This window comes from Ovis canadensis, chromosome 13 (assembly GCF_042477335.2).
Source record: "Ovis canadensis isolate MfBH-ARS-UI-01 breed Bighorn chromosome 13, ARS-UI_OviCan_v2, whole genome shotgun sequence".
Taxonomy (NCBI): domain Eukaryota; kingdom Metazoa; phylum Chordata; class Mammalia; order Artiodactyla; family Bovidae; genus Ovis; species Ovis canadensis.
In genome coordinates this window covers 89017522-89032977 of record NC_091257.1, presented here as the reverse complement: position 1 = coordinate 89032977, position 15456 = coordinate 89017522, and the positions used below count along the sequence as shown (strand labels likewise).

Genomic DNA, 15456 nt, shown 5'->3' with positions numbered 1-15456 from the left:
AAATGGAGATGGCAAGTAGGCAGCTGGGTAAATGAGTATGGAATTCAGGGAGGAGGAGACCTAAGATATGGGGTGTCATCTTTGTATAAATTATACAAGACATGGCAGTAGACGGCATTTCTAGGTGCTGACTTGGCTGCAGGTATAAACTCTACTGTTCTGACTTGGCAAACACCCCACTACATGCAGGCTGCCAGGACCACTTAGCTTCAGATAAGCTACCCACCTGCATTCCTTTTTTAATGCTTATTTTTATTTGGCTGCACGAGGCCTTAGGTGCAGCACATGGGATCTTCTTTCTTCGTTGCAGCCTGCAGGATCGCTGGTTCCAGCATGCGGGGTCTAGTTGCCTGACCAGGGATCGTTATCTGAGCCCCCTGCATTGAGAGCCCGGAGTCAGCCATTGGACCACCAGGGAAATCCCATACTCAGCTGCATTCTTATGTCACACCTGGTGTGTTTACTGCTTGAAGTAAACTTGAGTAAAAGCATCGTGACCCAGTTGCTTTTGCAACTATGGTCTGGACTAGCTCACTCATGCCACCTCTTGTCCTACACATGCACGCACATTGCTTGTACATTCTAGAAGCTCTGGGAAAACCTTCAGAGGGAACCTGAACAGCCCCGTCTCAGTTAGGTATACACCCGATACATGCACTGTATTAAAGACCCTGTGCACTCGCACTGGAGGGGTTTCTAGAGAGCCCCTCGCCTTACCCATCCCTACCTCTAGACCCCAGGCCCCAAGCCACAGTAGCCCACACCCATTCATTCAGTCACGTTTGTTGACTGAGCACTGACAGTTTGTCCTGAGTGCAGACACATTTAAGTGGAGAAAAGCCCCTGTGCCTCCAAGCAGCTCCTAGTCTACTAGAAGTTAAAGGGCAGTAACCACCAGGGAAATAAGAAATGTGAAAGCTGTCCAGGGAGGGCACCCACAGCAGTTCAGTTTGTCAGGGAAGACTTCCTGGAGGAAGCAACATCTCACCTGGTTTTGTCAGTCAGAGTGAACCTGGCAATTGAGGGGGACATAGTGGTTAGCAGAGCAGGGTATTCTGTTTGACAGGCAAACGACCAAAAGACGGATGGGAGAACTGGGAGAGGGAGGGGCAGACGAGTAACGAGTAAGGTACACTCTTGACAAACGTGTCAGAGGAAGAGAACGAAGGTGGGGGCAGGGCAGACACTTGCCAGAGGACTCTTTCGCAGGAATCTGGGGTTACCACAGCCAGGACGTGGGTAGGGGCAGGCTTCAACCCAAGGGCTTCAAAGCCTGTGGGTGGTCTGAGGACCACCCAGAACACAAACTCCCTCCCGAGGAGCCAGATAAAAACTGAAAGGCTGGGCTCCACCCAAACTGACTGAATTCACGGGTCTGGATCCCAGGAACCTGCGTTATTTCACAAGAGCCCCAAATGGCTGCAATGCAGCGTCTGGTTGGAAAATGGTCACCCAAAGCTCTTCTGTGTCTCCAGCATCTCTCCAGCGCGACCCCTGGTGACAGGGGGCTGGCTCTCAGGGCTCCTAAAAGGCACAGGATGGTTAACTTTCATGGCCGTGGAGATGTTGACATAAACACTCCCCGTCAAACCCAGGGAGTTCTGGGAACCAGTCAGAGGAGGATGCCAGGGGAGGAGAGAAGCAGGAGATGAGAAGGAATTTCTGGCAGGGGTGGGAGGAGGCAGGGGCCGTTGGTTGGTTGGTTGGTTGTTTTTTGGCGGGGGAGGGGATCAGACAGGAAATCCAGTTCGGTACCTGCCAAACACTCCCTGGCCCCAGCTCTCCCCAGGCCTCAAGGACAGGAGACAAAGAATCAAGGAATTAGACACTTTTTATTCCACAACCAGTAATCTCCACCTACCACACAGTGGTACGAATATTTGAGCACATCCTATTATCCAGGCGGGCACCGTCCAACAGAACTAACTTTCTGCAGTGGTGGGAACATCTGTCCCCATGATGCCCGGTACAGCAGCCACTAAGCACCTCTGGTTACTGAGCACTTGAAACGCACTCAGTATGGATAAGGAAATGCATTTTCAATTTAAATTAAATCCAAAAGCCACATCTGACTCATGGCTACTGTCCTGAACATTGCAGCTCTAGGCCGTGGCCCAATCCAGGAGACGGTTTGGTTCAAAAGCCGCCTCAGGGGAGGGCAAGTAGCAGGCAGAGCCTTGCGGGAGTGTGGGGGGGGGGAGGTGTCAGCCACCACGCCCCCCTCCAGAGAAACTGCAGCCCAACTGTGAGCAGGACTCGCCTCAGAGCGGGGGGACACCTCGGGCACGCCGCCTCAGAGCGGGGGGACACCTCGGGCACGCCGCCTCAGAGCAGGGGGACACCTCGGGCACGCCGGACGAGGTTGGCGAGCCGCTTGGCCAGGCCGCCCTTCCTGGGCTCCTCGATCTGGAAGGTGCGGGTGAGGAGGTTGTAGAAGGAGCCGTAGCACACGGCCACCACGGTGCACGTGAGGCAGACGACGTTGTAGGGCATACTGAAGTCCGGCGTGGGCAGGCTCACCAGCAGCGGCTCCGTGTAGAGCCGCACAAAGTAGCTAGAGCTGTCAGAGACTGGGAAGCTGGGGGTCGGGAGCGGGCAGTGAGGCGGGTGGCTGCTTCCCCACATCTCACCCCACCCAGCCCCACCCCTTCTCTCTGGCCACATGGGCCAACGTCAGTGGGAAGCATTTTCAAAGTTTTCTTAGCCTCATAGCCTTTTAAAGCTCAATACAGATTATCTGATCAAAGGAGAGCTACGTTGAGGGAGAGGAAAGGGACCCTGCCTTCACTGGGCTGCCTCTTCCTGAGCCATCTGGTCTTGGCCTACAGGTCATCTCCTCCAAGCAGCCTTCCTGGATTACCTACCAGATTACTCCCCAGCAGTTCCTCTCTAGACTGTGCCCATGAGCAGGGAGAGGCAAGTCCATTTTGTCCAGTGCTGTCCATGTGGTGCTCTCTGAAGTACCCAGCATCTGATAAGTGCTCAGTTCCGTATTTGTAAGAGAACTGGTGAGTAAACATCCTGCACTTCTCACCTTCTGATCTCCTAGCAGCTCTTTAGGATCATTTCATAAAGACTATACTAACAGTATAGACCACTGGGGTTTGAATTAGGACAGGGCCAATCTACTCATTACTTTGCAAGCACAACCTCTAGCCCCAGGCCAGCCCGCAGGAGCCTGATCCTCTGTGCAGGTGCCACCCAGATGCCAGTGGCAGGGCTCACACTTACAGGCTGTTGAAGAGGGGGCTCTCTTCCCAGTCCCCGGGTTTGGCTGCCACCACACTGGGCACGAGGGCGCTGAGGACAGACGGGCTGCAGAGAAGCAGACAGGTACTCCGTGAGCTGTGTTCCTCACACTTCTCCACCAGGGAGAGTGGTGAAGAGGGTGGGCCAGGAGGGCGAGGGCGGCAGGTGAGGGGAGCCCACCTGACATAGAAGCCATGGTTGGGGTCCGGGGTGTACTCGGTCCACTTAAGCAGTGCCCGCTCAAACTGGATGGAGACCTTGGTGATGGAGTTGGCCGGCAGCTGAATCAGCATCTCCAGGAGGTGGGGCTGCATCCGGTCCTGGGCAGGCTGGTAGTGGATGTAACCTGGGGACCGACAGGGCGCCCAGAGCTCTTTCCAGGGCTCAGCCCGCCTGCACCGCTTGTACCTACCCGTCCAGGCCTTGGGGCTGGGACTGAGGAGCCGAGGAGGAGGAATCTGGATCACGAAGTCAGGCAGGCCCCCAGCGGGGAGGAGGAGGGCCGGGAAGGGAAAAGGTGTTTCCAGGGCAGCTGTTCCAGGATATGCTCAACCTAATCCATCTTCACATCACGGAAACTGGGCCACCAGACGTCCAGTGCCTCCCATGATGCAACAGGGAGTCCAGAGAACCACCTGGGAAGGTTTCTTGCCAAAAATATGAGACCTAAATCTAATTAAGTTTCTAAAACTAACCACTGATACTCAAGAATACACAGAGGATCGAGGAACATGTTAACCATGGGCCAACGAGAATGTAGAACATCCTAAACAACAAATGACCCAGTTTTGCCAAAAAATCAATTTTTTAAAAACCACTGGGAACTGTTTTACAGATTAACAGAGATGTAAGAGGACCACAGCAATCAAGGCGGGAATAACAGGGGAAATGGGGGTTAGGGGAAGTGCATATGGGAACCCCGTACTTTCTGCTCAACTTTTCTGTAAACTTGAAACTGCTCTTTAAAGAGTGAGTCTATTAATATAAAAAGAGAGAGAGAGAAACTTAAGAGCATATCAAGCAAATATAATGTGAGCACCTTATTTTTACCCAATTCAAATCAATTATAAAGTTATTTTCAAGACCACTGGGGGAAATAGGAGTGATAACAATAGGTTATACATATTTTTAAGCCCCTTACCTGTTAGAGATGTTTAAAGATGAATTGATATGATATGTAGGATTTGTTTTAAGATACTCCAGCAAAAAAAGTAACCAAACCAAATAAATAAACGGAAAGATGAAACAAAAATGATGGGAAGCTGTGGAATAGAACAGAGAGCCTAGAAATGAACCCACACTTATATGGGTAATTAATCTATGTCAAAAGAGACAAGAATACACAATGAGGAAAAGAGAGCCCTTTCAATAAATGGTGTTGGGAAAACAAGGTAGCTATATGCAAAAGAATCAAATTAGATTACTTTCTTATACCAAATACAAAAATAAACTCAAAACGGATTAAAGACTTAAATGTAAAACCTGAAATAATGAAACTTCCAGAAAAATACATAGGCAGTATGCCTTTTGACCTAGCAATGTTTTGTTGGATATGTCTCCTCAAGCAAGAAAAACAACAGTAAAAATAAACAAATGGGGTTACATCAAACTAAAAAGCTTTTGCACAGTGAAAGAAACTACCAGAAAAATGAAAAGACAGACTATTGAAAGGGAGAAAGTATTTGCAAATCATATCGATAAGGGGTTAATATGCAAAATATACAAAGTATTTCTACAACTCAATGTCAAAAGAGAAAGAATTGTTTAAAAAAATGGGCAGAGGACCTGAATAGACATTTTTCTAGAGAAGACATACAGACTGGCCAACAGGCAGATGAAAAAATAGTTCAACATCACTAACCATCACAAAAAGGCAAATCAAAACCACAATAAGGTATCACCTCACACCTCTCAGGATCATCAAAAAGACAACAAACAACAAGCGCTGGCGAGTATGCGGAGAAAAGGGAACCCCTGTGCAGTGTGTTGGGAATGTAAACTGGTGTAGCCACTATCAACACCTGTAGGGAGATTCCTCAAAATTTAAAAACAGAACTGCCATACCAGCCAGCAATTCCACTCCTGGGGATTTATTCAAAGAAAACAAAAATATTAATTTGAAAAGATATAGGCACCCCAATGTTCACTGAAGCATTGTTTACAATAGCTAAGAAAACGACCTAAATGCCCATCGATGGGTGAATGGTAAAGAAGACGTGGAATATCACTCAGCTACAGAAAAGAAGGAAACTTTGACATCTGCAACAACGTGGATGAGCTAGAAAATATTAGGCTAAGTGAGATAAGTCAAAGACAAATACTGTATGATATCACTTCTACTGGGAATCTAAAAAAAAAAAAAAAAAGAATAAACATAACCAAACAGAAGTAGTCATAGACACAAAGAATAAACAGGTGACTGCCCGAGGAGAGAAGGGCGGAAGGAGGAAAGAAATAGATGAGGGAGGGCAAGAGGAACAAACTTTCAGTTGCAAAATAAATGAGTCACAGGTACGAAATGCACAGTGTGGGGAATACAGTCAATAACTATGGCTTATATTTGTATGGTGACAGATGGTAACGAGACTTATCATAATGATCATTTTGAAAAGTACAGAAACACTGAATCACTTTGCTATTACCAGGAACTAGCATAGTGTTACAGGTCAATTATACTTCAAAAATAAACTCATAGAAAAAGAGATCACATTTGTTGTTACTAGAGGTAAGGGGTAGGGGGAAGGGGAATTGGATGAAGGCAGTCAAAGGGTACAATCTTCCAGTTCTAAGACAAGAATTCGAAATTTAATGTAGAACATGATAAATATGTTAATGTTGTACATTACACATGAAAGCTGTTAAGAGGGTAAATCCTTAGAGTTCTCATCACAAGGGAAAAAATTTTTTACTACTTCTTTATTTTGTATCTGTATGAGATGATGGATGTTCATTAAACTTACTTCATGATAGATATAAGTCAAATGAGCATGCAGAACACCTTGAACTTATCTAGTGCTATATGTCAATTATATCTCAATGAAACTAGAAAAAAAATCAACAACAAACAAAAAACGGGATATGAAGCTGGAGACTGCTAAGGCTGGGTAATGTGTACACGGGAGTTCATTACTCTGCTCCATTTGGGTATGTATTTCAAATCTGCCAGAGCTAAGATAAAATAAAACAAAACAGGAACTTCCCTGGTGGTCCAGTGGTTAAGAATCCACCTGGCAATACAGGGGACACAGGTTCAATCTCTGGCCTGGGAAGATCCCACATGCTACAGAACAACGAAGCCGGTGCGCCAGAACTACCCAGCCTGAGCGCTCGAGAGCCCGTGACCCACACCTGCTGAAGCCCACACGCTGCAACCATCGAGCCCTCGCGCCTAGAGCTTGTGCTCTGCGCCGGGGAGGCCACCACAGCACGAAGCCCGGGCACCGCAAGATGAGCCCCCGCTTGCCACAACTAAAGAAAGCCCGTGCTCAGCAACGATGACTCAGCGCAGCCAAAAATAAAAATAAATAAAAAACAAAACAAAAAAACCACGAAATATACAGGTGGGAGGTTTGAAGTAGAGATTTTCAAGGGGGTACAGATAGTGCTAGAAAATATGGGAAACCACACAGAGGTTTAGGAAAGATTGCAAGTCTAACTGTTGGAGTTGTGCTGTAACGTCTTCCTAAGGAGTCTCCTATGCTCCTTAGTCTCCCTCCACTCCAAAGGAAAACAAGTGCTTTTGTGCTATGCCTGGCAACTCATAGAAAGCACTCAGTAAATATTAACTCCTCCTCACAAAAATAATGGAAAAAACAAACAATTTTTAAAACTGCACCTCTTTACCCCACCCAAGGAAGCAAAAACCACCTACTCCAGCACCTTCTTTGTATCCAATACTCTTGTTTCCTTTCTCCACCTGAAAAGAGTCTAAGAATCATCCGAAACAAAACAGAGCTCCAGGAAAGAGAAGGAAGCAAGTGAGAAAGATTAGGAAACTCCTACCTTGATAATGTCCTACGAAGAGTCACCAGGCCTGTGCGGTTTAACTACTTTGACTATATAAACACTTGCAGATCTGGCACTGGTGAGGTCACTCAAACTACTCTTGACGCCTGTGCAGACTGCGAGGTACTTCTGGAATTATCCTGAGAACTGAGGTGCTGGGGGACGTGGAGGGGGAGGGGTGGGGGAGGGGCTGGCTGGGGGCTGGCGCTCACTTGGTTTGTTCTCCTTGCCCTTGGACGTGATGGTGAGTGTGTGCACGTACAGCCGCAGGTACCAGGGCACGCTGTCCAGCAGCAGCACAGGGAAGGCCCGGTACGGGTGGGTGTTGTACAGCAGCGTGCTCAGCTCCCCACTCTGCAGCCCGTAGCCGCTCACATACCGCTGGGCGTACAGGAAGGGCACCGGGGGGGCCTCTGCTCAGAGAAAAGCCAACAGTTAACCACTCCTTCAAAGAAAAACAAAAAGGGGGGGTCACTCCCCAAATCCACTCCCTGGGCCAGGTTCAGAGTCTCAAAGCCAGAAGGGGACAGGGAGACGCTTTGCCAGAACTGGGAAACCTGCATTCTGGAACCATCCCTGTCTTCCCCAACTCACAGCAATGACAACAGAATTACTGTTGTTTACTGAGTACTAACAAGGCCTGAGCTTTCTGCTGGCTCCAACCCAAACCAAGCACTCTCACAATATTTCACACTTTTCCTTGGTAACACTGAACATGATTGTAACTAATTGTTTGAGGCCTGCTTCAACTACTATATGTTAATGTTTCTCAAAATCAGGGTATTTGTGTCTTCAAAAAAAATTTTGTTAATTAAATGAACAAATGCATGAATGACTTCCATGTTTTCCGTTAATTATCTCATCTAACCTCTTAGGTATTACTGTCCCTGTTTTCAGCATGAGACAATGAAGTTAGGAACCTTCAAGGTCATAGAGCTTAGAAGAGGTGGTGTTAAAACCAGGATGTCTAACTCCAGTTATCTGGATCTAAACACAAGCCTGTTGTCTCCTGGTGAAGAGATGGGGCTGTGAGTCTTCCCCACAAGATGAAATCGCGGTAGCCCATGGTGGCCGTGGTGGCCCACCCTCCACCAACCATTCTCTGGGGGCCTCTTCCACTTCAGCTGGATGTTGAGGCTGCGCGAGTTGCTGACCACAGCTGCATCCAGGAGGTCGTAGACGGCATAGGTCTTCCGGGTGCCCAGGATGACGTCTTGGTATGTGGTAAGGGGGGGCGGGTATACCTCCAATGTCTCGTTGTCCTGGGAACACAAGGACAGGGCTGAGAAGCGAGCAGAGGGGCAGGCTGGCCTTGGAGGGAACAGGCTGACGTGTGTGGCTGGAGACCTCAGTACCTGGCCATAGCTGGTGATGTCCACGTAGACTCGGCTCTCCGAAGCCAAGGGGCAGGGCTCAGTGAGAGTTCGGGAGAACATCCGGAAGAGGGACCAGTCTGGGGAGCAGAGGGTGGGGATGAGCTGGGGCAGGACTAGGCCTGCTCCACACAGATGGGGCGGGGCTGGCGATGGGTGGGTGGAGATGCCAGAGCAAGGGAGCTTACCCTTCTTCCCCTGTCCAGTGACGAAGGCATCAAATACAACAGAAAGGGTCTGCCTCAGCTCCCAGGAGACGCTGGTACAGCGTGCATTCTACAAGGGCCAGACAGCAGCAGTGACGACCTCCCTCCCTGCCAACCTCACAGCCCCAGGGACCGCAACCCAGATGCAATCCCTCCTCTATTCCGTATCTCCCCGCCATCAATTTGCTACCACTCCGTACTGAGCACTTGACCCTGTGCCAGCAACATCCTGCCCATTAGTGGGATGAACCGCTGCCAACAACTGGATGAACTGATACTACTATTATTCTCATTTAACGGATGAGAAAAGCAGGGAGATAAAGTGACCCACTCAAGGTCAAGTCAGGTAGAAAGTGGCTGAGCTAGCAGATGTGCCCACACGGCTATGGCTCATAACCACCAGGCTCCACGACAAAGATTTCCGCTCGGTTTCCTTGGTGCGTGACCAAAGCCCTGGATCGTCATCATCACGTCTCCCACTGACCACTGGCTCAGCCCTCAACAGACACTGGGTGACGTGCTTTACCTGCACCTTCTCTCCCAGCCCTGGGATGGCCCCCGTCTCCCATCCCCCAAGACTTACTCTGCAAACAGGGCGGATATGCACTGCCTGGGAGTGGTAGCTCGTGTGGAACAGGCGATCAGCCTTCAGCAGCACCGAGAGGCCTGCCTGGAGGAGGCAGTGTGAGAGGAAGGGTCAGTGCCCTGCACAGTGATGCGACTGGGCGTGGGGCCAAGGTTATCTGTCGGGCAGGGAGGGGGCATCAGCCCACGCCATCCACTCTCTGGGGCTCCCACCCGCATTCAGGCCCCTCGGGCCTCACCTTGGAGCTGCAGGGCAAGAGCTTCTTCCATGGGGTGAGGTTCTCGGTGCAGACAACCTCTCGCGGCAGCACCGCATAGCGCAGGAAGGAGTGGTCCGTGCCTGAAGGAGACAGGAGCCTAGCTGGGGAGGGCCTTGGGGCCCTGCTCCTCGGGACCTGCACACACTCTCCAGCACCACCGCTCTCACAGTCTAGGCTGAGGGAGGAGTGTGGAACAGCCTCGTCCCTTCGGGAGAAAGCAACGCAGAGACGTCTTCCTGGGGGCAGAGGTTGGGGGAGGGCCTGCCCACCCTGGGGATTGATGACCTGGCCCCGCAGACGGCGGAGGAAGCAGAAGGGAAAGGAGGCAAAGGCCGGGGTGAGAGGGCACAGGAAGAAGGACGGGGCCATGGGGCAGTCTCACCATTGGCCAGCCCCAGGGGTTTGAAGGAGGCAGTGGGTGTGACTGTGTTGGTAGAGTCGATGAAGTTGAGAGAGGCGCAGAAGATTCCAGAGAGGACGTTACTGAGCTCCTTCCAGGACTCATCCACGCTGTATGGAGACACAAACCCGCTCACTGTCCCGGGGCTGCATCTGCCCCCTCGCTCAGAGCCTGCAGCTGGCTGCCAAGCCATGAGGCCAGCCAGTTGCTAGAGCCGCAACTGCCCCGCTGGGCCTACGGCCCGGATCTCCCCTATCAGCCCCTTCTTCCTCCCTCTCCTCTGAACATCCCTGCACCCCCGCCAGCCTCTGCTTAGGTGGCTCCTCTTCGCACCTCGCAGTGCCACCTCACTCCTTATACTCCCCTTCCAGGGTGTTGCCTCCTCCAGGCAGCGTTCCTGCCCTCCCCAACCACAGCTTCCTGTCGCACTGCTGCCATTCTGACCGTCCCTGCCTCTCACCAGGGGCCTTCTGGGAAACGGTTGGGTGTCAACAGTACCTTGTCCTAAGCATCTTTTCTCCTTGACTAGGCTGAGAGCAACCTGAGGACAGGGAGCAAGGCTGGATCACCCACATACACCCCATGCTATACAAAGTGCCCCACACCCCAGGGGCCGAGATCAGCTCACTGATCCACCCTGAGTTGTGTTCCGCTGGGCAAAATAACCTACTTCCCTGTGAATACCCTGCTGAGTCCTGGTTCTACCCTCAGGATGGGAAGTCTTACATCTACAAAGGCTCATGGAACAAAGGAAAATAAGCATCCTAGGACCGCAGACAAACATCGAACTAAATTAGGTGTTTTTTTTTTTCTTTAGAAAAACAGCCAAACAGATTTGCTCTTTATAAAATAATAGAATAAAAGTAGATTTCTGAACATCGCCTCCACACTACAGGCAATTATGAGGGGAGACAGTGACAGCAGAGCAGCTGGGATAAAAGGCAAGGAAGCCAGAGTTCAGGCAAGAGAGGAAGCCCTGGCCAGTGCAGGGGCTTGCTCTTCATTTGATACCACTGTAGAGCTAGCCTGGGGTTTTCCAACAGTCCTGGGTTCAGAACTTTCCAACTGCTCCAATCCTTATGCCTCAAATAAAGACTGCAAACTCAAAGCCTGAAAACGCTACCCAAACCATAGCCATGTTCCATTTGCTGTGCACAACATTAACCCATAGGCATTTCTTAAATTTTTAAGTCACTTGCTGATACTTAAGCTTACCAATTTCACATTAAAATCCAGATTTCTGGGGAAAATGAGAGTTTTTGACAACAGTAGGTCTCTGTTCCCACATGACAACAATCCATCAGGGCTGAGTGGCAGCTGTCCTCCCAAGCTCTCCAGCCTGCCACAGCCCCCACCACTCCCAGGTAAGGCCCTAAATTTTTTTTAAGGTTTTTTTTTTTTTTTTAATATGGACCACTTTTAAAGTCTTTATTGAATTTGTCACAGTATTGCTTCTGTTTTAAGTTTTGGTTTTTTTGACCATGAGGCATGTGGGTTCTTAGTTCCTCAACTAGGGATGGAGCCCATACCCCTTGCATTGGAAGATGAAGTCTTACCCACTGGACCACCAGGGAAGTCCCCCTAAATTTTTTTTAATTATACATACGTGCTGATTTCCCATAGTAAGATTAAGAGAATTTGGGCTTCCCAGGTGGGGCAATGGTAAAGAATCCACCTGCCAATGCAGGAGATGCAAGAGATGTAGGTTCCATCCCTGAGTCAGGAAGATCTTCTGGAGCAGGAAACAACAACCCATTCCAGTATTCTTGCCTGGAAAATTCTGGGCAGAGGAGCCTGGCAGGCTACAGTCCATGGGGTTACAAAGAGTCTGATACAACTAAGTGACTGAGCACACTAACAGGACCTAACCCGTCCCTCCCCTAAAAACTAGTAATTTCTCAAATACAGAGATATGATGTCTTGCAGGCCAATTCTAGCCCACATATATTTTATTTGGCCCTTGTGGCATTTTATTATTATGTGAATGAATGTCTTTAAAAGGTTGTCCCATTTGCCACAGCTTTCTAGTGCCTTACATCCAAGTAGGCTTCAGATAACTGTTATCTATCTCCGCAGATACATGAGACCACAGGTCTGGATGTATCAGGGGAAGGAAACACATTAAGCAAAGTCAAGAATGCCACTAGGCCATAATACTTCTTACTTCCAGTGCAGCTTTACCCTCATGGAACCGCTTCCCCCAAAGGGCAGTGGCAGGATGACAGCACTTGCTATGCCACGTTCCTGCCATGGCCTGCCACGGGCCTCAAGGTGGGCACTCACTCGGTGACGGTCTCTTGGAACCAAGCCCACAGCTCTGCCCCCGATGGGGCCTGCAAGAAGGGCGTCCCCCAGTATCGAGTCCTCCAGAAGCCTTGGGTTAAGGACAGGTGCAGTTCCCGGAGAGAATACTTGGAGATCAACTGCCCCAAGGCTTTGGGGAAGAGCCTATAGTGAGACACTGGAGAAGAGACAGCAGGTGAGTGATGATCCTGGAGGGAGGGCTCTCAGCCACCCCAAAGAAACAATAAATACACCCCAGCTCTGGGGTCAGAGGAATCTAAATTCCTGACCAGTCAGTCACTGACTAAGCAATGTGATCTTGAACCGGTGCCTTTATCTCTATGTATCTCCACTTTCCTTCCTGTAACTGTTCACTCAACTCAGCACCATGCCAGCACCCAGGATAAACCGTAATCGTCAACAGCATCCTTATCAGTGCTGTCCACGGAAGGTGCTAACTAAAGGTTTAGAGTGGTAGCATGAAGCTGCGGAGAGACCACCGCACTAGAAGTCAGCCCTCCCGGGGCCCGTTTCTTCACTGGTACAATGTGATTCCTCAAAAACTGCCCCACCTTCCGCCAAGGACCCACGCCCCGGGACCAGAACCTCATCGTGGGGTCAGTGCCTGCCCCCAAGGCTGACCTCCACCCCACTCCCAGCAGGTGCCACAGGGTTCTCCCGTCAGTCTCCTCTCCTCACCTCCTTCCCGCTGCAGCTCCGAATCCCAGCGCGTGCGGAACTGGAATGTGGCGGCTACGTCCCCTGAAGGCAGCGGGGTGATGACTAGCTCCTCCCTCAAGCTGTCGCGTGGGGGCTCTGCCTGGCCCCAGCCGCCCGGTCCCAGTAGCAGCTGCACCAGCAGGAAAATCCTTACGGCCGCAGCCATGCCTGCGGCTGCTTCCACCTCCGAGTGGCCCCACCCCTGAGAAAGGCCGGCCTCCAATAGGAAGAGCGGAAGAGAAGCGACTTCCGGTGCTGTCCCGGAAGTTGGGGTGCGGCTATCAGAAGGACAGCCTGGATAGACCCTTCAGGGCGGTGTGTGTGTAAAGGGGAGCTGACAGGGCGCAACCGATTGGGATCTGGATTGTGGACCCCTTTCCCTACGATAAAGTGCTTAGCCACCACTGCCACTGTGCCTCCGTGATAGTGGAAGAAGCAGACTGAAGACGTTTATTTCTTCTGCGAGGTTCCACAGCCGGGCCCCTGCCTCCAATAGCTTCTTGTCTCTGCTCGGTCCTAAGCCTAGCCCGCTCGTATGGTGCAAAACTTCCCCGCAAAACCCTCAAATAACCCTCCCGTTTATTATGAAAAATTTCAAACATACAACAAAGATGAAAGGATGAATACCTGTCACAATGAACACCTGTTTCCCCATCACCTAGATTCCACCGTTATCATTTTACTATACTTGTCTTATCACATTATCAGTCTAACTCCCACAATTCATCTTATGTTTTGATGCGTTTCAGAGATTTCAGACATAAGGACACTTCTCTTTAAATAGTTTAGCATGCACATCATTAAAGTGAAGTGAAGTCGCTCAGTCGTGTCCAACCCTCAGCGACCCCGTGAACTGCAGTCTTCCAGGCTCCTCCGTCCATGGGAGTTTCCAGGCAAGAGTACTGGAGTGAGAGTTCAATACCTGTTAACATTTTTCTTTTGGGGTAAAATTTACAAACACTAATATTCAATTCTGAAGTGCACATCCAATGAATCCAACAAATGGATACACTGGTGTAACTCCTATCAAGATATGTTCCTAAAACCCCTGAAAGTTGGCTAATGCCCCTTGCTAATCGACCCCTGTGCCCCCTGCCTTCCAGGTGCAACCACTGTTGTGATTTTTCTCCACAAAATGGATTAATCTGTTCTGGAGCTCCATATAAATGAAATCATCATATACTATGTACAGTTTTTTGTAAAAGACTTCTTTCATGGGAATAATGTTTTGTTGACTCATTCATGTTCTTGCATGTATCAGCAGTTTGTTTCTTTCATTGCTGTATAGCATTCATACATTGTCTGAATATACCATAGTTTATCTGTTCTGTCCATGTACACCTGAGTTCTTTCAAGTTTTTAGTTCTTATGAGCTAGGCTGCTATACAAGTTATTTCATAGGAATATGCTTAACATTTCTTTTGGATAAATATTTACAAATGGTGAAAGAGAACGTTTAATTTTATAAGAAACTGCTAGATCTTTCTCCAGAAGGTATTATTTCATACTTGTATCAGCAACGTATGAGAATTCCTATTGCTCCACATCCCAGTGGACATTTAACTTGGGGGTCTTTTTAGTTTTTACCCCGCAGGTGTGTATGTAGTGGTATCTCACTGTGGTTTTAATTTGCATTTCCGTAGTACCTAGTGATGTTGAACATCTTTTCATGTATTTGTTGGTCATTTGTATATTTTCTTTTGCAAAGGATCTGTTAAAATCTTTTTCTACCTCTCCCCTTCTGTGCTGGCTTGAGTTGGAGGAGCTCCAAACAATTCTTGCTTTGGTTTTTCCACCTGCCTAATCAGGTGCACATTCATGATGGGCTTTGTAGTCTCTTGGTAAAACTCACAACCATTTTGGCTCTGAAGAGCCAAATTTGGTGTCTGCCAGGTCTAGATATACCCTTGAGCAACCAGAGAGGAAGAGTCAAAAAGATGTCTTTATCTCAGTATACCCTCATTCTACCTATATCTAGTGCTCCTGCCCCACTAGACATGGAACAGAAGGCTTTGAGCTTAGATGTGAGACAGATGTGGGTTCAAATCCCCACCCCAGCCTTTAGTCCATATGAGCATGAGCCATCTGAGTGCCACTCTTCCTGCTCTGTGAATTGATGAACCTACTTTCAGGGTTATTTTAAGGATCAGAACTTAGGTGTGTGTAGAATCTGGAATGGAGTAAGTGCTTAGTAACTTCTGCAAACCTTTACTCAAAAATACTCTATGAGGTACATACCTGTGCGTGCATGCTAAGTCGCTTCAGTCATGTCTGACTCTTTGCAACCCTATGGACAGCCTATGGCCAGGCTCCTCTGTCCATGGGATTCTCCAGGCAAAAACACTGGAGTGGGTTGCCATGCCCTCCTCCAGAGG

General features: G+C 49.2%; 1 protein-coding gene across 2 annotated transcripts; it reads right to left on the bottom strand.

The window, feature by feature from the left end:
- Positions 1–2190: 2190 nt before the first annotated feature.
- PIGT (phosphatidylinositol glycan anchor biosynthesis class T) lies at positions 2191–13767 on the bottom strand. Of its 2 annotated transcripts, XM_069547007.1 has the most exons (13): positions 13061–13767; positions 12362–12539; positions 10061–10188; positions 9658–9758; positions 9417–9503; positions 8816–8903; positions 8610–8707; positions 8351–8516; positions 7467–7667; positions 3430–3595; positions 3232–3315; positions 2343–2578; positions 2191–2310 (listed from the first exon to the last, which is right to left on the bottom strand). In XM_069547007.1, exons 1-13 carry the CDS (start codon positions 13245–13247, stop codon positions 2294–2296), a joined length of 1737 nt encoding a protein of 578 aa, XP_069403108.1. In that variant the 5' UTR covers positions 13248–13767; the 3' UTR covers positions 2191–2293. The 2 variants fall into 2 exon arrangements, with proteins under 2 accessions (XP_069403108.1, XP_069403107.1); XM_069547006.1 differs by having other exon boundaries at positions 2191–2578.
- Positions 13768–15456: the final 1689 nt, after the last annotated feature.